The sequence below is a fragment of the Acomys russatus genome, chromosome 8 (assembly GCF_903995435.1).
Source record: "Acomys russatus chromosome 8, mAcoRus1.1, whole genome shotgun sequence".
Taxonomy (NCBI): domain Eukaryota; kingdom Metazoa; phylum Chordata; class Mammalia; order Rodentia; family Muridae; genus Acomys; species Acomys russatus.
The window spans coordinates 58,024,556-58,045,645 of NC_067144.1; the positions used below are offsets into that span (position 1 = coordinate 58,024,556).

Below are 21,090 nucleotides of genomic sequence, written 5' to 3' on the forward strand. Positions count from 1 at the left end.
AAGTCCCTGACACCCAGCCAATCCACTGTCTCTGCCCCAGCCAGGTAGGCGCGTTGGTAGATGTGGTGGGACTGCCACTCCTGCGTCTTTCAAGTCCTTGATGGTGAAATTAATTTCTGCAGCTCCTCCAGGAAAAAATACTGTTTTTCATTCACTATTTTCCCTGGCAGAGGCAACTCTAAAGGCTTCTCTTTAGCCTTTCCAACCGTAACAGCCCTCACTCCGCTGGTCTGGAAACTAATGTGAGGATTCTGACTTCTAAGTGTATTTATTCCAATTATATAATATGGGACTGGGGAAGTAACCGCAGGATGACCTGTTGGGCATCTCCCAAAACTGCATTAATTACCTGTGCTAGTTTGAATAGGAAATGGCCCCCAGAGACTCATGGGTTTGATTGCTTGGCCCACAGGGAGTGGTACTATTTGTTGGAGGAAGCTTGTCAGGGTCGGGTGGGCTTTGAGGTTTCCTATGTTTATATCCTACCCCATGTGGAGTGACAGACTTCCTCCGGGCTGCTTTGGATCGAGATATAGAATTCTTAGCTCCTCCAGCACCACATCTGCCTGGATGCTGCCATGCTTCCTGCCATGATGATGATGGACTAAACCTCTGAAACTGTAAGCCAGCCGAAATGAAATGTTGTCCTTTATTAAGAGTTGCCTTGTTCATGGTGTCCATTGACAGCAACAGAAACCCTAAGATATCACCTGACTTCCCTAAGCCTCTACTTTAACCAGAGAGCCACAGTGTCTTTTTTTTTGGAGGGGGGCATCTCTTGGAATCAGTGTCAGTTGAGAACCAGTATCCAATAGATCTAAGAAAGTCTGATCGTTTCCCTTCCCCCAGTGTACAGTTATCCTTCTAAAGGTCATAGCTCCACTGGGAGGACTATAGAAAACTCTTAAGTATTTTATCAAGGTCCTTCCCCTGGGAGACCTGGCCATCCTTTCTTCTTTCAGGGGTTTCTGGATCTGCACACTGGCTCCAGTCTGAAAATTGGTTCACTGGCTGAGATTCCCTTTTGCCACCATCTCAAATTTCAATAGGCCTCTGATATGTCCCATTCCTGGAAACACCATGATTGATTAGCCAGTCCCAAAGGACCTTATGAGTCATGCCACCATTAAATTCACTTTGCCTATGCTGACTATTATGGGTCAAGCCACTATGGACATTGCTTTGTCTATGCTGCCCAACTACAACAATCATTTTGCCTTTGGCAAGTCTGTGCTGCCACCTACACCCTGCTACCTCGGGGGGTGGGGGGGGCCCAATTAAACCGATTGCATTTAATTCATCCAACTGAGCAGCCTTGTGCCTAGCACAAGAAAAAGGGTGACAACAAAGCTTTTCAAATGAGATGGTGTCCCTCTCACAATCATGCACCTTATAAGATTACTAGAGTCTATCTTCTGGACCTTCCCACTGTGGATGATCAGGGTTTACACAGTTATTCACTCCAGCACTGCAATTTCCCTGAGCCTTAAAATCCCTTCAACACTAAGCCAAGGGACATCAGGCATCACCAACTCCTTTAAAAAAATACATTTTATTAATTTATTCATATTATATCTCAATTGTTATCCCATCCCTTGTATCCTCCCATTCCTCCCTCCCTCCCTCCTATTTTCACCTTACTCCCCTCCCCTATGACTGTGACTGAGGGGGTCTTCCTCCCCCTGTATATGCTCATAGGGTATCAAGTCTCTTTTTGGTAGCCTGCTATCCTTCCTCTGAGTGCCACCAGGCCTCCCTATCCAGAGGACGTGGTCAAATATGGGGCACCAGAGTTCGTGTGAAAGTCAATCCCCACTCTCCACTCAATGGTGAAGAATGTCCTGTCCATTGGCTAGATCTGAGTAGGGGTTCGAAGTTTACTGCCTGTATTGTCCTTGGCTGGTCCCATAGTTTGAGCAGGACCTCTGGGCCCAGATCTGCCCGTCATAATGTTCTTCTTGTAGGTTTCTAGAACCTTCTGGATCCTCCTATTTCCCCATTCTCCCATGCTTCTCTCACCTAGAGTCCCAATAGGATGTCCTCCCCTTTGTCTCACTTTCCTGGTAAGTGAAGACTTTCATGGGACGTGCCCCTTGGGCTAGTGTCCAGATAAAAATGAGTATATACCATTTGACTCTTTCTGCTTCTGGGTTAACTCACTCATTATGATACCAACTCCTTTTTAAGTAGGTCATCTTTGGCCATCTTCAGACTTTTGACACCTTTATTAACTGTGCCAGCTTCCGTGGTAAATCTAGAATTCCCATTCAGTGGGCTCATATTGATAAACTTTGCCCGGTCCAGTATTATATTCCCTCTCCCATTATCTCACACCCTTCAAATCCATTCCACACATATCCCCCAGACTTCTGCTTGAATGAATTAGCAAACTCATTAAGCTTTTTAGTAGGGTAGTGGACCAAGGTTTTTTTTCTCCCCTGTAGGAGCCTGCTAAGCCTTAAGTCTGGCTATTCTTCTATCTTAGTCATTGTTCTGTTCCTGTGAAGAGACACCATGACCATGCAACTCTTAGAAAATAAGCCGTTTAATTGTGTATTTGCCTACAGTTTCAGTCCATTCTCATTATAGCTCTTGTGAAGTTCAACAGCTCTACAGTTAAAATATATTATCTGGGAAGAGAGAGTAACCAAGAACAAGCTGCAAGGACAAGTCTGAGGACACTTCAAATCCCTTATTTGCAAGAGCCACTCCCAGTCGGTCGTTTAGCTATTCCCAGCCAGCCGCACTTTTAAAGTTCTTTTGTCCTTGTGGGCTAATTTCAGGGCTAGGATGACTCATAAACGCAGGGAGGAGAAAAGCTCCAAGTATTTGTTAAATCTGTAGCAGCATCTTATGGATCTAGTATATACAGGAGAGGAAGAAAAGCCTCTCCTGAGCGTTTTATTGGAACCTATCCATCCAAAAAGTAGGCAACATATTTGCGGACTGTTGGATCGCCCAAGGGCACACAGCTGGGCAGGAAGCCCACATCCCTGACCACTGGGTGCGGTGGCTTCTGGCTAGTGTAATGTAGGAACCTTGCTCAGGGTTTAGGGAAGGGGAGCAATTCTGGCCTGGTGCCCAGCCCGGGGGCGGGGGAAGAGAGTGACAGCAATTTTAGTGATGAAACTGGCAGACTGGTTCCCAGTTCACAAAGCAGAGATTTAACCAAGGGAGGAAGGCTTAGGGGGAGCGGGAGGTGGCTCCCAGCGCAAGCAGGTGTAGGGCACAAGACTGCTGGAAATGGAAGGTTCCCTTGAGGGGGGACCAGTTTCCATGGCAACCCCAGGGCGCCAACATTGTGGGCTCTTTCCTTGGGGCTCGGGGCTGCTGCCGGAAGTGACGCGTTCACCTGCCGAGCTGGGGCGGGGCGCAGAGGTGCCTTCGCTGCTGCCACCGCCGGGAGCCAGTCGGGAGTGTATCAGGCTGTGGAAAACCGAGGTCCCCAGCTAAGAGCGTTTACCTGCAAGCTACGGCCCGGCAGCCACCATGGCATTCCTACTGTGCTTCATGCTCCTGTGCGGGGTCGCGGGTGAGTTGGGACACCCCTCTGTTCGCAATCCCCTGCGCTCGCAGCCCGCGGCCTCCCGGGAACAATGGGGAGTTGGGGGAGGGGGCAGCAAAATTTGGGGGCTCTGCTGTAGTGGTGGCGTGTGGGCACCGGTGCACCCGGGTGATCTGCAGGGGCCACGCGCCCCAGCCGGGTGAATGCATCTGCCCCTGGGAGCCGCGCAGGGGGCGTGCGGTGTCTGGGAGGCAGCGGAGCTGGGACTGGATCGTCCGGTGGCGGTGGCTGTGGCTCACGGAGCGGCGTGCAGGCGCGCCTCCAGGGCAGCTTACCCCGGGGACCACTTTGCTTTATCTCTCCTTGTCTGTTTCCCGCGTCTGCCTGGGTGTTGTGTGCACCCAGCCTTCCCTGATTTCCAAGCTCCGGTCTGCGAGTTTTTAGGTATCGGGTATTCCAAGCGGGGTGGCTGAATTACAAACGCCATTATTGAGAGAAGACTGAGGCGATCGGTGTCAATCGACCTGGCTACCTCTAGGAAAGAAGCCGCGAAGCCGCGCTAACTGGGTGGTTTTTGGTCTCAAAAGAACAGGCTAGCTCTACCGAGCAGCCTGTAGACTGGGCATTAGAAAGCCGAGGGTCTGAAATCCGTGTTGGGGAGGAGTTACCCCGCATTTTTAATGAGCTGATTCATTTTTTAAGAAGATTGTCGTTCAGGTGGTGAGGTGTGTGGTGTTAGGAACCGCCTAGTACATCTTTCAGGTGCAGAGCGTCTTTTCTGAGAGAAGGAAATAAGGCATTAAAAAAAAAGTGCCTGGACCCCACGACGCATGGACATTTTGACACTTAGAAAATTGACCCCCCCCCAAGTGTGTTTTAACTAGTTGATCTCATTTGCTATACTAAGCATTTGGCGGAATTTAAAAACCAAATGAGTCATAAAAATTCTTACACGTTCAACTCCAGTGTAGTAGCCTCCAAAGATGATTTTTGCTTAGGAGTTGGGAGGGAGGTTGGGGCGGCTGGGTTGGGATGGCTCTACTTCCGGCTGAAATGTTAATTCCATTGTTGGATGCCACAGCTGTGAGCATTACTCATGGGATCAACATTCTATTAACAAGTGTAATCTGTGGACCTAAGGCTATCACACCACCTCCACCTTTTTTTTTGATACAGATCTTTTAGGCTTGGCTGAGATTTCGATAGTAAGGCATGCATCCCACCTTTGTTTTATGAAACTAACTAAAGTTGAATACTGTTTAGATCACGTCCAAAGCAGAAACTGGAAGAGAGACTGACTTCCTCCTATCTTCCTTCCTTTTTTTTTTTTTTTTTTTTTTTAATTTTTATTTCTTGGTGATGAAGGAATGGAATATTTCTTTCTTCTTCTGAAATAACCTCTCTGGTAGTCACTCTTTTCATTAAGGATTTATTTTTAAATTTTTATTTGTTTGTTTTTTGTTGTTGTTGCTGTTTTTCTTTTTTGTTTGTTTGTTTTGAAACAGGGTTTCTCTTTGTAGCCCTGGCTGTCATGGAACTCAGCTTTGTAGACCAGGCTGACCTCGAACTCATAGAAATCCACCTGCCTCTGCCTCCCTGAGTACTGGGATTTCGTTAAGGCTATTTTAATATACTTAGCCATTCAGTTCATGTAGTGTGTGTTAGGGTGTAGTGAACAGATCATTAGTGGACAAATGTTTTCATCTAAACAGGACAACTATTTCACCCCAGTTTTTCTGCTTAAGAACTCAGGAATTCCCCTAAAAACAAACACAACCAAAGCTCAAAAGTTCAAACAAGTGTAGGTCAGTGCTAACACAGTTGACTCTTTTTTTTTTTTTAAAGATTTATTTATTATTTATACAGTATTCTGTCCATACATGTGTCAGCCCACCACAAGAAGGCACCAGATCTCATTACAGGTGGTTGTAAGCCACCATGTGGTTGCTGGGAATTGAACTCGGGACCTTCGGAAGAGCAGATAGTGCTCCTAACCTCTGAGCCATCTCTCCAGCCCCTGACTCTTTTTTTTTAAAAAGATTTATTTATTTTATTTATTACATATGAGTGCTTTATCTGTAGAAGAGGGCACCAGATCTCATTGTAGATGTTTGTGAGTCACCATATGGTTGCTGGGTATTGAACTCAGGACCTCTGGAAGAGCAAGTGGCTCTCTTAACCACTGAGCCATCTCTCCAGCCCACACAGTTGACTCTTATGTTTGCAAAATAAGCTTTACTTATTAAATACTGCGGTGCTATAGACTCATCTTTGCAAGTTTTAAAGAGCTTTGTATTATGTCCTGGATGCTGATGGGGCCCTGGAGGTATATTTGTTGTCTATGCAGTCCAAAGTCTTATGATTAGCAGTAGAGGAGCTGTAAGCTGGAGTAGTAAAATTAGACCCTTGATTAAACAGTTATTAAGCATACAACCTCCCCTCCCCTCCTCCACTAGCGACCAAGTCTGGCCTCCAACTTATGCCCCAGGATGACCTTGAACACTTGATCTTCTTGTGTTTCAGTGCTAGCATTAGGACCTCCTCTACCAGCTGAGCTACATCCCATCCCCAGCTGTAAGTGCTGCTTTTCTAATGGCTAGTATTGTTTTCTAAGGGTCTCTATCATCCAAGGCTTGGCTGGAACTCACATGTGTAGACAGCCGACTTAGCAGCCATGCTGTAGGTCTCCCGCCTCCTTGCTGCATTTACAGGCACATACCGCTGCACCTGACTCTTGGGCTGTGCTATCCGTTCCTTTAATCTCTCAAGCAACACTTGAGGATGTGTGTTTTGGTCATTTCTATTGTATGGGTAGAGAAACTGAGGCATGAAGTCGTGTGTACATTAACGCAGAACGGTCACAGTTTTGCTGTCCGTTCTGCTCATGTCACTGTGAGATTGATTATACCTTTGAAGCAGCCACTTTTCTCTCGGTTACCTCTGACATCCTCCATTCTGCCACTGGTCACCCGTCACTTCGGAAGATCCTGCTGTTGGTTTGACTATGTGTCAAATATTGAAGGCTTTTATGATGAGCCTTTTAGTTTCATTCTTTTAGTTTCATGGTCATGGTTTTGGTTGAAGGCTTTTGAGTCACTGTGAGGAATCTGAGATTTTCCCAGGCTTAGGACACTGTTGGAAACTACTATGCCTGAATGAACCCCATGAACCCGAAGTAGGTTTGTTTTCAGGGAGTGTCTCAGGTAACCCAGACTGGCCGCCAACCAAGGATGGGCCTTGAATTCCTCATTCCACTTCCCAAGTAGTGGGTGTGCAACCAGCAAGAGGATTTTTTTTTTCTTCTTCTCCTTCTCCTCCTCTTCTTTTTTTCCAAAACAGAGTTTCTCTGTATTATCTTGGCTGTCCTGCCGACCAGGCTGGCCTTGAACTCACAGCTATCCACTTGCCTCTGCCTCTCAAGTGCTGGGATTAAAGGAGTGTGCCACCACACCTGGCTTATTTTTCTTTAAAAACAACAACAACAACAACTCAGCTGGGCGTAGTAGCATACATCTGTAATCCTTTGAGTTCAAGGCCAGCCTGATCTACATAGTGAGTTTCAGGGCAGCCAGGGCTCCAGAGGGAGACCTTGTCTCAAAAACAAAACAACAGCAAAACACAATCATGTCCCTCCCCCCTTCCTGAAAAAAACCAAAAACCAAAAAACCAAACCCCAAACCACCTATTTCTTTGAGGGTTTCATACATGTGTATGATGCATTTTGATCTTATCAACTTCCTATTTTTTTCTCTTCAACTCCTCCCTGATGACTCCCTTTCCCCTTGCCACCTCATGTCCTTTCCCTGCCCCGGAAGTCCATTCTATGCTGTCCATAAGTCTGTGGGTGTGGAGCACCCACTGGAGCACGGCCACATGTGCACAGACGTAGAACCATCCTTTGGATCATGGACCGCCTACCGGCGTCAATCCATTGAAGCTAATTGACTCTCCCTCTGTAACCCGTAAGCCTTCAGCTGCCAAAGCTCCTCAGCTGGGGGTGAGGCTTCATGACCTCCTTCCCATCTGTGAGGGAAATGTGGCTGGCTTGGTCTTAGCACCAGCATTTTGGAAAGTTTGTTGACTAACAGGGTGCCGCTGGTTTTTTCGTCTTCCAACATGAGTAAAACTTAAAGCCCAATTCCCTTACTCTTTAGCCACAGGATGGTGGCCAAGCCACATCCCTCAGTATACCTCAGTTACCATGTGTGTCTACAGTAGGTGTTCTGAGGAAAGGATTGAGAAGACTTTGGTCAAAGGATGTGATATTCCCACTGGTCAGAAGAATAAGCTTAGGAGATCTGTTACTGAGCTTGTTGACCAAAGTTAATAGCACAGTCTTGAAAATTGCTGAGTGGATTTTAATTTAACTGTCCTTACCACAGAAAAATACGTATGAGGTGACTGTCTATTACTTGGCTTGATAAAGTCATTCCAGAGGGCACTGGTATGTCCCTCCCTTCCCTGCCCCTCCTCCTATCGCTCTCTGGCACTCTCTCTCTCATTTGGTCACTTGTACTATCATGTAGGCAGGCTGTCCTGGCAGTCAACTTCCTGAATGCTGGGGTTATGGGATTCTAGGATGTGGTCAGCTTCCACAGCATGATCTAATTGTTCTGTTCTAACCTCTCTGCTGAGCTTACTAAGGTAAAGCTGACCCGTGTGCTCTTCCCATTGGTTCTTTGCTGCTTTTTTGTCTTTCGCTGCTTTCTGTGTCAGTATTCCCCATAGTTTGGCACATAGGCCTTTTTACCATCTCCCTCCTAACCTGGGTGATCTTATGTAGCTATCATTGTAACCGGCAACTGGTTCATGATGGCATGAAAAGTATTTCCAATGCAACTCACTCTGGATTCTGAGCTACTCTATACTTTTCTTTCCTCCCCTCCTTTCCTTCCTCTCTTTCATTTTCTCGCCCCACTCCAGTCTCAATTTTTCCTTCTTTCCTTTTTTTCTGAAGTCTCTCTTTGTTGCTAGGGTGGTCTAGCTTGAAATGTACTATGTAGCCATGGCTGGCTTTGAACTCATGGTAATCTTTGTCTCATCCCCACCAAGTGCTGGGATTATAAGCATAAGCACCATACCTGCTCAAGTTATCATTTGACTGGCGGTCAGTTTTCTTCATTCGAGTCCCTAAGTAAACTTTCCCATTAATTAATAGACCAAAAGGTTCATTCATTCAAGTATTTATGGCTTACTGTATATTATACTCTGTGCTATGTGCCCCTACAATAGTGTATGGCATTACAAATTGTACAGTATATTAACAAAGCTGTGGGGATATACAGTGAAGAGGAACATATGGTGTGTCTTGGGGGTTGAAAAGTTCAGTGGATATAAAATATGTAACAAATAGAAACCTTTATTTTACATGAGTCATAGATGGCTTAAGGTGGGGCCTGAGGATTTTTTTTTTTAAATGTTAACAACTGCCACATGACGTCACTGCTGACCACGGTTAGTGGACAAAGATGTAAAGGCCGTCTGTCTTGAGAGCTTGGCAGAAAATTATAGGTTGGCAACGTTAGCCCTGCACACCCATGTCGCCAAGAGGCTGATGGAGTTGGGAAAGTTCTCGAATGATAGCAGTGCAGTCATTCTGGAGGCAGGGAGACTGGCAGCTCCAGCAGGACATTTGCCTGGCTCTGAGCATGAACCTTTCCTGTGGACACACTGCACAGCAGTGCTGGGCTTTGTAAGCCGTTTGGGCAATGTGGTGAAGCCTTCTGTCTGGTTCCTTGTGTGCCAGGCAGCGCGTGGAGAGAAGCAGTGCAAAGTCTGGCTTGGTTGTGTGATGATGTCACAGTCCTTGGGGAGAATAAAGAAAAGTGCAAGTCTCAAGGAGAAGGTAACAAACCCGAATTCCAACTTGTAAAAAAAAAAAATCTGTTTTCTGAAGACTTCGTTATTTTCACTTTATGTGAAGCATCTTTTTGCCTGTAAGTTATGCAGGTGTACCCCATCCATGCCTCGTGTACCCTCGAACTGGAGTTACTGTGTGTCACTGGGCAGGTTCTCTTCTCAGAACCCCAGGCCCTTTGCAAGAACAAGTGCTTTTAACCTGCTGAGCCATCTCTCCAGACCTTGACCAGGCTCTTAAGAAGATGGGACGTAACAAAACCAGTAACCAACCAACCAACCAACCAACCAACCAACCAAAACACCCGGTAGGGAGGTTTTTAAAAAGGGCTGATCCCAGGACAGAGGCAGAGATCAGCATTTCTGAATTGAGGATGGATGCTGAGAGATGTTAACCACGATTAAAAGGTTAAGGCCAACTGTGAAATAATACACAGCACAAGCTCAGGGCATGGAAGCGAGAAGGTGCGACAGGGACCACTGGAGAGCTGGGCCGGGAGGTTGTCTCAGAGATCTTACTGCCAGCAAACAGTTGTGAAATTGGGGCCAATGGATTCCACAAGACGCCTATCTGCAGTGGTGAGAGGAAAGCTGGCTTCTAATAGGTTGACTCGGCATCCGGTTGGTGGAGAATAGAAACTGGACTTTGCACATTGCTCCTTTAACCCTAATTCCAAAACAGAAAGAAGCCAGCAGATCTCGCCCTTTCTCGTACCAGACTGAAAGTCTCAAAAAAAAAAAAAAAAAAAAAAAAAAGAAACCTCATTATTCGAACAGGTGAACTTTTGAATCCTTTCTGCTCAGGATGACCCTTCTCAGCTCTTACTTCTGGATCTCACTGGTGTGTCAAGCTAATTCCCCTACACTTTCAACCCCGAATTTCTCCTTCATCACTGTTGGCTCTTCTTTTCCTGTCCTTTTTTTTTTTTTTTTTTTTTTGGTTTTTTGAGACAAGGGATTTCTCTGTGTAATGTTGCCTGTCCTAGGCTTGCTTTGTAGACCAGGCTGGCATCCAACTCACAGTGATCCACCTGCCTCTGCCTCGCCAGTGCTGGGATTAAAGGCATGCGCCATCATGCCCTGCTTTCTTTTCCTTTCTTAACCAGATTTTTTTTTAAAGCAGCTGCCTGTATTTACTGACTCAATTATCTCTCTTCATGTCACATTCCTTTTTACACCCTTCTGTGAAACCACAGCTGTTGTATATACTGCGTTACCTCTGGCTATGTCACACCTCCAGCCTCTTAAATCTTGCAGCAGAAATAGCTCTGTTGGGGCTGCAGAGATAACTCAGGTGGTTAAAAACAGTGGCTACGCTTCTAGAGGACCCAGGTCCAATTCCCAGCACTTTATATGGTGGCTCACAATCATCTCCGAGGAGCTAATGCCTTCTACCTCTCAGGGCACTGCATGCTCATGGTGTACGGACATACATACAGGCAAAATAGGCATACTTGTTAAATTAAAACAAACAAATGAACATTGTTAAGCAGCCTTTCCTCTCTTGAACTGTTGTTGTATTTTCCACCCTGATGATCTCTTTCTCGTGTTCTTGACAGCTTCCTTCTCCTAGGTTTGCTATGCTCAGTTTCCCATGAGTGCCTTAAAGGCTGATTTCCCAAGTTTTGCGGTGTCAGTTTACCAACACTCAAGCTTCCAGCCTCTACTTCTAGTGTCTCATAGCCTTTACCCAGCATATTTCACTCGCCCTTCCTCACACCATTTCCTTGCTATCTCCACTTAGACCTCACCGCGCACATTCCTTCTGACATTAAATTCGTTTTTTAGCCACCCAAAACAGCACCCAGAAGTATGGGGATTTGACTTAACTCTCATAGGCTCACATCTTGTCCTAAGACATGTGTGTCCCTCCAGCCTTGAGCTGTTCAGGTCATAATATCTGTTCAGTATGTTAACATATCTTTTTTTTTTAAAACAATTGTGGTGGTATATTCCTTTTTGTTTCTTTTTTAAGATTTATTTATTTAAGAATACAGTGTTTCACCTTCATATATGCCTGCATACCAGAAGAGGGTACCAGATTTCACTATAGATGGTTGTGAGCCACTGTGTGGTTGCTGGGACTTGAACTCAGGACCTTTGGAAGAGCGGGCAGTGCTCTTAACCTCTTGACCATCTCTCTAGTCCCCTGTTAACATATCTTTACAGCTGACCCTGGTTAGGGGAAATTTCCCCTGTGCTCCAGGCCTGACCCTTTACACTTAACTGTAGTTGTTTTTTTCACAGATGGATTTTTTTTTCTGAGATAAGGGTCTGTGTATCTGTCCTCCCTAGCTGTGCACTTTGACTGGCCATGTGCAGAAAGGCCTGCAAGACACTTGGGGAAGGGTCTAGTGGGCAAAGGGCATTTGAAGGCCAAAGACCTTCATATGTGTGGTGGAAGAGGTGAGCAAGGTTGGGCTTTGTCTTACCAACTGCCCAGCTCTGTGTCGGCTGGGTATTCAGGAACAGAAGGAGTCTGTTTGCACTCTAGCCCAAACTTTAGTGTTCTGTTTCCAGTCTGTTGTTTTCCTTCACTGGTTTCCACATCGCCCCCCGACCCCCCAGTCAGCAAACACACAAGACACCAGGTGAGACCTGATCCTTTTGTGAGTAAGTAAAGGAAATATTTAAGCTGGGGATTTCTGCCTGTGTTCATTCCGTGGTCAACAAGTCATGCATGTGAACTCTGAAATCAGTATTAGAGTAAAGCCAGGAAACAAGTGGTGTCTAGGCAGAACGACCTGAGAGCCTTGGCTTCCTGGTCTTCATCTGACTTACACTCTTTAAGAAAATAAACAAAAATAGGCTAACTAAAACAGCAATTCTCAACCTGTGGGTTGCGACCCCTCTGGGAGTCACATACTCAATATTTTTTACATCATGATTCATAACTGCCGCAAAATTATAGTTATGAAGTAGGAACAAAGTAGCTTTATGGTTGGGGGCTGTCACCACATGAGGAACTGTATTAAAGGGTCGCAGCAGTGGGAAGGTTGAGAACCGTTGATTTAAAGTGATTGTTAGACAATTGGTTTTTACATTTAGATTTTTCTTCTTGGAGCTGGAGAGGAGCACAGTCAGCAAAAGTGCTTGGCGTGCAAGTGTGAAGACCTGAGTTCGGGCCCCAGAATGCATGTAAAGAAGTCAGATGTGGTGCATGTACTTAGAAGCATAGCAATGCGGAAGCTACCACAGGGCATCTCTGTGGCTCCTTGGCTGTTGGCCTAGCCTACTTTGTGAGTTCCAAGACCAAGAGACTACCTCAGAAAAGCCAAGGTGGATGGTATCTGGTGAATGAGACCCAAGATTGTCCTTTGACCTCCATGTGTGTGCGCGCACACGTACACACATACAAAAGATGGTTCTGTATCCCAGTCTGACCGAGAACTAGGGGTCCTTGGAGCTCACCTCTCCTGAAGATGGGGTTACAGGAATCCTACCATGCATGGCTCTGCAGTTATTGTTTCCTAGAGACTAGAGACTAAAGAGGAGCGACCTTTCCAACTAGCCTTTCTTTTCTCCTTAATTTCTAAATTGGTCTGAAATTACAGATGGAGGAATGTGAGGAGTGTGGGTGGTTCCCTTGGCACGGTGATATGATTCCTTCAGAAAACTGGGACCTGCTTCATGGTTCTTTGGGGACTCCGCTATTCATATTTTTCGCAGATTCACTTTTCCAAGCCCATTACTGACTCCTGGCTAAGGGAGGACGAAGTTAAACAGGTTTTCCATTTAGTACCAGCCTATGAAGAAGTTACTGTTTGAGGCTAAGAAGGTAACACTGTATCGCCAGTGCTTTCCCATTTGTCTCTCTGGAGCTGGCTTCTCCTTTCCTTATCTGGCCCATTCTGATTTGGAATAAGGAATGAGCTAGTTTGGAATGTAAGCCTTAACCGTCTCAACTGGAGGAGGCTGCGGTGTTTGCACTTGATTGTGATGGTCAGGGTGCTTGGAATGTTTCTTGCTCTGTTGTACGAAGGAGGTAGGAAAAGATGGGGGGAAACCACCGTGGCTTGTTTTCGGGGTGTACTACATGAGATCAGTATCAGGATTCAGCCTTTGTTGTTTAGTAGTTGAGAAAAAGGCCTGGCACAGTTAAATGAACCAACAGGTACATACTGAGGAAATCCAAAGTTTGTTGGAAACAAGTCAGTTTCCGTGACATGAAGGAGGTTTTGATCACAAGAAGGAAGGAGACTTCTGGATGCTTTGCATTATCTGAAGACACAGATGTGCCTTTCCCTAAGAGCTTTCCAATAGAACCAATGCTTTGCACAGATGGACGTCTGTTCAAGGACTCCTAAGGGATATCCAGAAGCAGTGAGCCAAATAAAGTAAGTCGTATCTTCGCTTACATTGATGATGGTCACCAATGTCTTCAGACAAATGAATAAGGAATGTTTTGAACTCAAAACATTTTTTTTTTCAAGTGAACTAGACATAGCTCTTCTTCACATTGGACTGAACCAGAGCTAGTCTTGCAGTAAGAAGTGCGAAGGCTCCAGCTTGCTCCTTGCAAATGTGACCAGGTAAAGCCAACCTAGAATGAGTTGGGTCTGAGTTAGGAAAGTTGGATGTACCCGCTTGCTTTTATTTCGCTGCTTTGATGCAGTCTCAGTGCTAGACCTCACTGGAATTGATCTTCCTGCAGCCCCGCAGTCACAACTTCTGGAGTTCTGTGACTGAAGTAATGGGTTTCTTGTTTTTGAAAGCTATTTTGTTTGAATCTGGCCCATTAATAGCCCTGTGGTATGAAGGACATCCATCATTCAGAATTACAAATTAAAGCCACCTTCTGGTAGATTGTGACCATGATGTCAGACAGTGCTGTGCAACAGAAATGTCAGTGCTGCTTACATGTGCCAGTAGAAAGTTTCTTCCAGACATATCTGGAAAGAAAAGATGAAGTTAATTGAGCAACTTTTATTTAGCCTGTTTTACATACAACAAATTCCTTATGTGATCACAGTAAACATATTAGTTGAGATTAAATGTTTATTTTGTATGTAGTCTTAGAAATTTGGCTAGTATTTCTATTTATTCAGTAGCCCATTTCAGCTCGCACTAGCCACTTGTCTGGTGGCTGGCAGTTATTGGCTAGCGTAGACCTAGAATACAAAGCACTACTTCCGCTATAGTCAGCCCTGGAACAAAAGCAGTGTGTCCTCAAAACTAACAGAGTGTGGCTTTGTATTATTTTTGTGAGGTTTTACCTTTCACATAATTATCTCTTTCACATAATTATACTGCCACATAGTATTTTGTGTTGGCAGTGAGCTAGAGTCTCTGGTTTCTTATTTAGTTTCTTTTAATCATTAGAGCAATTGTAGCATGTATATAAAGTCACGTCAGCACCCCTTATTTGATAATTATGAACATTGCAGAATTTACAGAGAAGATAGAAAAAATGTACGCACAAAAATTATTGTCTTAAACTTGCTCATGGGGGAAAGAAATGAGTTGTGGAGGGGTTCCAAATAATCTGGATACAATGGTCCTGGTAATGGATGGGGAGGAGTTTGAATCCATTTTTGGACATTAGGAAGGCTTTCCCTCCATAACTAAAGCATCTGGTTTAGGCACATGAATTACAGGATGTAAGTGACCTTTTCTGTAGGACTGATTTTTTTTTTTTTTTTTTAATAAGGTGAAACACTCTTTACTGATTTTAATATTAGTATGTTTAATTTGTTATGTCTTATTTCATTTGGATGTTTTCTTATTGCTTTGGCCAAGTAGCTTCACTCTAGGCTTATGTTAATGAAAAGGGAAGCAAAGCTAGCTGAGGTTTCTATGAGCAAGGAGGCAAAGGATTTCCTAAAATGAAGTGATATGTAGCATTCTATGAAGTTGATGAAAATATTCACTATGGCAACCGGTCTACTTTTTTGTTTTTTGTTTTGTTTTGTTTTTTGCGGCCAGTCTACTTTTACACACAATGCAAAATGACCTATTTGCATTTGATTCCTCTGAGACATTTGAAGGTAGCAGCTTTGTATTAGAGAAGATAAGACATTACTCAGATAGGAAAGGACCAGAGTTGGGGTGTGGGGGAGGGAGGGTCCCAGGCCAGTTCGGAGCTGCTTCTGTCTGGATGCTCCTTACCTGCCTTTCCTTGATTCCTTACATTTCCTTTATTCCTGGCTTCTAAATTCTACTTTCACTATTTGTTACAAGCCTTCTCACTTCCCAAGGAAGTTTGAGGGAAATAAAGCTTATTTTGGGGCCAGGTGTTGCCGTGGGCTTTGGGAGATAGAAATGAGAAGGCACAGTTCTAGGGAGGCGTCAGACATTGCTTTACCATCTCTTATTCTAAGTGAGCATATCCTTTGTCACAGAGGAAATAAAGCTAACAGGGCTACGTTGCACCCGGTGTAAACCTAGCCATACTTGCACTGTGTATTTCCAGTCTTTAAGGGGTCTTGTCCTGTGTGTCCAAGGTTTTCTTCCTCTGAGATTTTTACTTTTCATTTTTTAAAAACAACTTTAAAAAATATTTAATTTTGGCAATTCGATATATGTATAAAATATATTGTAAACTCATTCAACCCCCCATTATATTCTTACTCCTTTAGACAGCTTTTCCCCCAACTAGTCCCCTTAACACTTCAGTGGTGTGTGTGTGTGTGTGTGTGTGTGTGTGTGTGTGTGTGTGTGTGTGTGTATACACACATATGTGTGTGTATGCACGTATGCATTCATGGCTATGTGTATGCACAAGCACACACATATGTTTGCACAGATGCAGGCGGGTCTTGTGCAGGTAGCCAAAACTGCTATGTGGTCATGGCTACTACTGTGTTACATCAGCTGTGCCTTATCCAGAAGACAGCATTTCCTAAGCAGACCTCCAGCTCTTCCAGCCTTTCTGTCCTCCTTGCCACAGTGCTCCCTAGGTCTTTTCTTTTAATTTATTATAATTTATTCGGAGTACTCCTGACTGTTAGGTGCTCACCCCCCCCCCCAAGTTGGTCACTTCCCCTTGGTGGGGGGTGCCCTGTGGGCGCACAGAGGAAGGGGATACAGGCTATCCTGATGAGACTAATAGACTGTCATATGGTGGGGGAAGAGGTCTCCTCCATCCGAGGCCTAGGGGAGGGGAATAGGGTGGAGAAGGGAGGGAGGGTGGGAACGGGAAGATACAAGCGAGGTTTTCATTCTTGTGTCTGAATGTTCTATTGCATGCATTCCTGTTTTATTGTAGTTTCCTTTCTTTCCTAGTCACTCTAGTAAGATGTTTCCCACTCTGCATCCACAGAGGGTCACTAAGTTGGAGTCGACCTAGGTCGTTAAGTGATCATAAAACCTAGTAGATACATTTATTGTCATTTCCTTTAATAAGTTTTGAGTTCTCAATGTTTGGAAAACATTATTAAGTGTTATAGATAGAAGACCCAGAGAGCTCTACATCCTAATGGGAGGGATGAGTTTGGTTTATTTACTATATATTGTGTGGCTAGCCTTGTGTCAACTTGACACACAAACTAGAATTAATCCGAAAGGAAAGAACCTCAATTGAGAAAATGCCTCCATAAGATTTGGCTATGAGGCATTTTCTTAATTAGTGATGCGGGGAGCAGGAGGAACCGTTGTGGAACCATTATGGGTGGTGCCATCCTGGGTGGTAATACTGGGTTCTATAGCAAAGCAGGCTGAGCAAGCCAGCAGGAGCAAGCCAGTAAGCAGCACCCCTCCATGCCTTCTTCATCAGCTCCTGCCTTCAGGATCCTGCCCTGTTTGAGTTCCTATCCTGATTTTCTTCAGTGATGAGCTGTGCTAGGGAAATGTAAGCAGAGTAAACCCTTTCCTCCCCAACTTGCTTTTCGGTTATGATGTTTCATCTCCGCAATAGAAACCCTTACTAAGACATATAGGTAGGTATGCCCCTCCGTGCCACGTCCTATTAATGGTGCAATTGAGATCTAACCCAGGGCTTCTGGCACGTTAGACAAGGACTCTACTGAGGAAGCTAAAATCCCTGCCTGAGATAGACTTTTAAGGTGGCGGTGTATGTCCTACTTCCTACTGTTTATTGAGGAGAGAATACCAGTTTATGTTGGAGCTTGTCCTTTAAAATTTTTTAATAGTGTGTGTGTGTGTGTGTGTGTGTGTGTGTGTATGAGTGAGTATGCATGTGCCTGGAGTTTAGAAGCCTCTGGAAGAACACTGTGTTCCTAACCATTGGACCAATTCTCCAGACCCTGCACTAGTCAGTCGTATGTGCATTATTTTACTTGATCCTGTAGTGATATAGGCATTATTATAATTTACTTGTTCACTTTTCAGTACAAACTCTTACTGCACAGCCCAGGTTGGCCTTGAAGTCACAAATATACTTTAGGGTAGATCCTCCTGCGCCAGCCCTCCTGAGTGCTTGGATCTAGGAAGGTACCACAGTATCTAGATTGCATTATTACTATTAATTTTATCTTAAATGTGAAAACATCTAGTCATCATGGGACTACAAATTACTCACGGTCAATTTTATAAACCGACTTTAAAGTTGAACTCAGAACTGACTTTACAGCCCCAGCTATTCGGTGGGTAAGTTGCTCCTGTAACTCAGGTTGTCAATGTTCCTGACCACACTTCTTGAGGGGTAGGTTCTGAGCTGTTAAGCTGTTGGCTTGCTGGATAGACTGGGGAAGGGATGAGAAATAGCAAAGACAGTCTTTTTTTGTTTGATCAATGAACTACAATTGCAACACATTTAATTCTGAAATAGATAATTTAGTGTAACATCTTTAATTTATTCCTGAGCCCAGAGAGGCAAGTTGTCCAAAATGACAGCGTTTTGTGTGTGCTGTGTGTGTAAGTGTACACTAAATTTGACGACAAGATTCCTAGTCTGATACTTATTTCTCTCCTAAAAAGAACAATCCACCCAGACTTCTGAACCACGTGCTCTGCCCGAAACACTACTCAGAAGTTTAGTGTAGGGGTTGGAGAGATGGCTCAATTACAGCTATTTGTAAAATACAAAAGAACCCATGTCCTGGGTCTTATTGTTATTACTTTATCTGACTATCCTTCTTACCTCAGCAGATGTTGTGACAGTTGAACAACTGTCGCCTCTGAGTGGTTTCTTCTCCCCCACAGCAACACATACAGAAGTAATTGAAGTAATTATATCAACATATTTAATTACTCCCAGACTGTCTGCTTCACCGCTTCCCTCCCTCCTCTTCCTCAAGGCAGGTCTTTGCTTAGTATGGCTTGAAGTTCCTGGTGTGGCCCAGGCTCACCTCAAACTCCCGATCCTCTGCCTCAGCTCTGAATTGTTTGGATTACATGTGTCATCCAAACCACTACATTCAGCCCAGCCCAGCTGCCTCTCCCCCCTAGTAGACACAGGGACTTGGTGACTTTAAGCATTACTAATCATAGAGGAACTTCCTGGCAAGAAGGTTGATGAAACAGAAAGGAACGGATCCAAAGAGCACAGATAACAGCTTTCTTCAGGCACAGGCCTGACTTATGTGTGGTGTGTTCACTAGTAGCAAGTGTGTAGTTAAAGTTCCAGTTAAAGTTTGTGATTAAACTCCAAAGTTCTGCTCGTCCTTACCAATCCTTTTAATGCATAGGTTGTTGTTTCATTTAATTAACTTCTTGAAATTAGGCTAGAATGTCTTTCTCTCTCTCTCTTTTTTTTCCTTCTTCTTTAAGCTTACTGTAAAAGCCAATGTAGTTTTTATGAGATCCTATAAATGGGAAGTTTCGGGTGATGGCCGACCTTTCGCATAAGCATGTTGCGTAACACTTTTCCAAATCAGTCCCTGACTTTCAGGAAGTGGGAAGCAAATGCCAGAGTTATCAATCTGAAGATCCACACTTTCAGGTAGGGAACAGCTGCTTTCAGAAGGATAGCTCAGTAATGTCACCACGAAGCCCAGAGGGCCTGACATTGCGCAAGGCCCTCTCAGGGCCGAGATTCTGACTTTAAGAGAGTTAAGGCAGTGTTGATGGTGGAAGGGGAAAGGAGGACGTGCAAATGCATTTTTGAGTTCTCCTGCCCTCTAAGACCTTCTGTGCCAAGGTGGCCCGATGATGAGTCAGCTTTGGACAGTCCTGGGAGCTAGGGATCTTATCAAATTATCCGGCTTGGGAGACATTCTGTTAGTAACATATATAAATTTCCCCAACGTACAAGGAAAGGAGTCTGGGCACTAACAAAGTGGATTAAGAAAAAAGTTAAAGAAAATTCTTTTTACAAAACTTGATTTAAAAAAAAATAGTGTTTTTAGGTGTGGTGTCAGAAGATGTCCTCGTCAATGTAGAGTTGGTAGAATGTTTATCTAGCATGTGCAAAGCCATGGGTTCATTCTCCAGCGAAGCGTCAATGGGGTGTGATGGTACATACCTGTAGTCTCGGGTCTTCTACTAGTGCGTCTGTTGTGTCCCTTTATCCCCTACACATTAGTCTTAATAAGGTGACAGCATTATTTAGTATCAACCATATTTCATGTGTGGGAGAGTTTGGTCTCCTTGTTTATAGTCTCTACTCCACAGGATTTGTAAGGGTTAAATAAAAAAATTCACGGCCACTGAATGATGCCTGACTTATAAGAAATTAATATAGTTTAATTAAAGGAGTTAATAAAGTTTAATTAAATTGATAAGGTTCCTATATCTTCCTGGACTTAAGAACTATTCCCTCCCTGCTTATCTGGAGAGGGCATCTCCTTTTGGTATGCGCTGATGAGGTTTGTGGGTTCTCAGTATTTTCACATCCTACTTGAGACCATCCACATTGACAAGTTGGCTTAGGCTGGGGCAGTGCAAGTCATCTCTTGAGAGCACTGCCTCCCCTTGGAGCAGGAGCCTCTCCCATTTCTCTGCGTGTCCCATGGGCCATTCTTTATAGAATCTGATCTCCTAAAGACTTAGTAGGAGGTGACATCAAGGGTTGAAAAAGACTTTGATGAAGTCACATCACTTTGATGTTCAGTGAGACTGGGCGGCAGAGAATTTCCAAAGAGCCAAGCGATATAGAAATTGGAGATAAGAAAAGCAAGCAGAAGGCTGGAAGATATTATTCCAATTATTGTCTGTGTAGGATGGGTTTCACTTTGTTTATTTTTATGTTCCAGTTCTGAACACTCACAACTGGCATCTGCAAGGACCTGTGGCTTGAATTTTTGTGTCATGTATTTCATTAAACCCTGAAAATCAATTTAAATAAAATTATAAAAGTTGGTGTTTGATTTAGTTTTCAAACACTGTTTGAACCTTTAAGTAGTTTTCGAGCTAATTTATCACTTAGCAGCTTACAGAGTCACTACCTGAGACCAAGCATATCAGTCTTTTGTTTTATGCAATTTTGACTGTTGTATATACTCCACCACTTGAAAAAAAAAATGAAGCATGCTCCTGCGGAGAGAGCTTTCACTGTTGCTAGGAAACTCAAAAACACTTGTGAGGATCTTGAGATTTCAGTTCATTTTTAGAATGACACAGTGAGGGTCAAATATATTCTAAAACAGAAATACTGAAAGTCATGAAGCTGCTTAAAATATCATAAGCAGAATAGCATCTCCTGGTATCTGAGGGGGCCCACTTGCAGGTACTTAACTTAGTGCACAGAAAGAATCCAGGAGTATTTGCATATAGCGTAAGTATGTTGTCCACCAGCAAGGAAAAGACAAAACAGACCACTTGACGTGTAGAGTTTTCTTCTGAAAGATTTTCGCATTTCCCTGACAGTTCTAAAATTGAACAGATGATAA

At 44.2% G+C, this 21,090-nt stretch overlaps 1 protein-coding gene across 2 annotated transcripts in view; it reads left to right on the forward strand.

Annotated features, from left to right (window-relative positions):
• Nucleotides 1-3,364: 3,364 nt before the first annotated feature.
• Cxadr (CXADR Ig-like cell adhesion molecule) overlaps nt 3,365-21,090 on the forward strand; it is a 51,524-nt gene continuing 33,798 nt past the window's right edge. For both annotated transcript variants that reach the window (XM_051150151.1, XM_051150150.1), the window contains exon 1: nt 3,365-3,532. In XM_051150151.1, the coding sequence (XP_051006108.1) occupies nt 3,490-3,532 (43 nt within the window). In that variant the 5' untranslated portion in view covers nt 3,365-3,489. The remainder of the gene's footprint in view (nt 3,533-21,090) is intronic.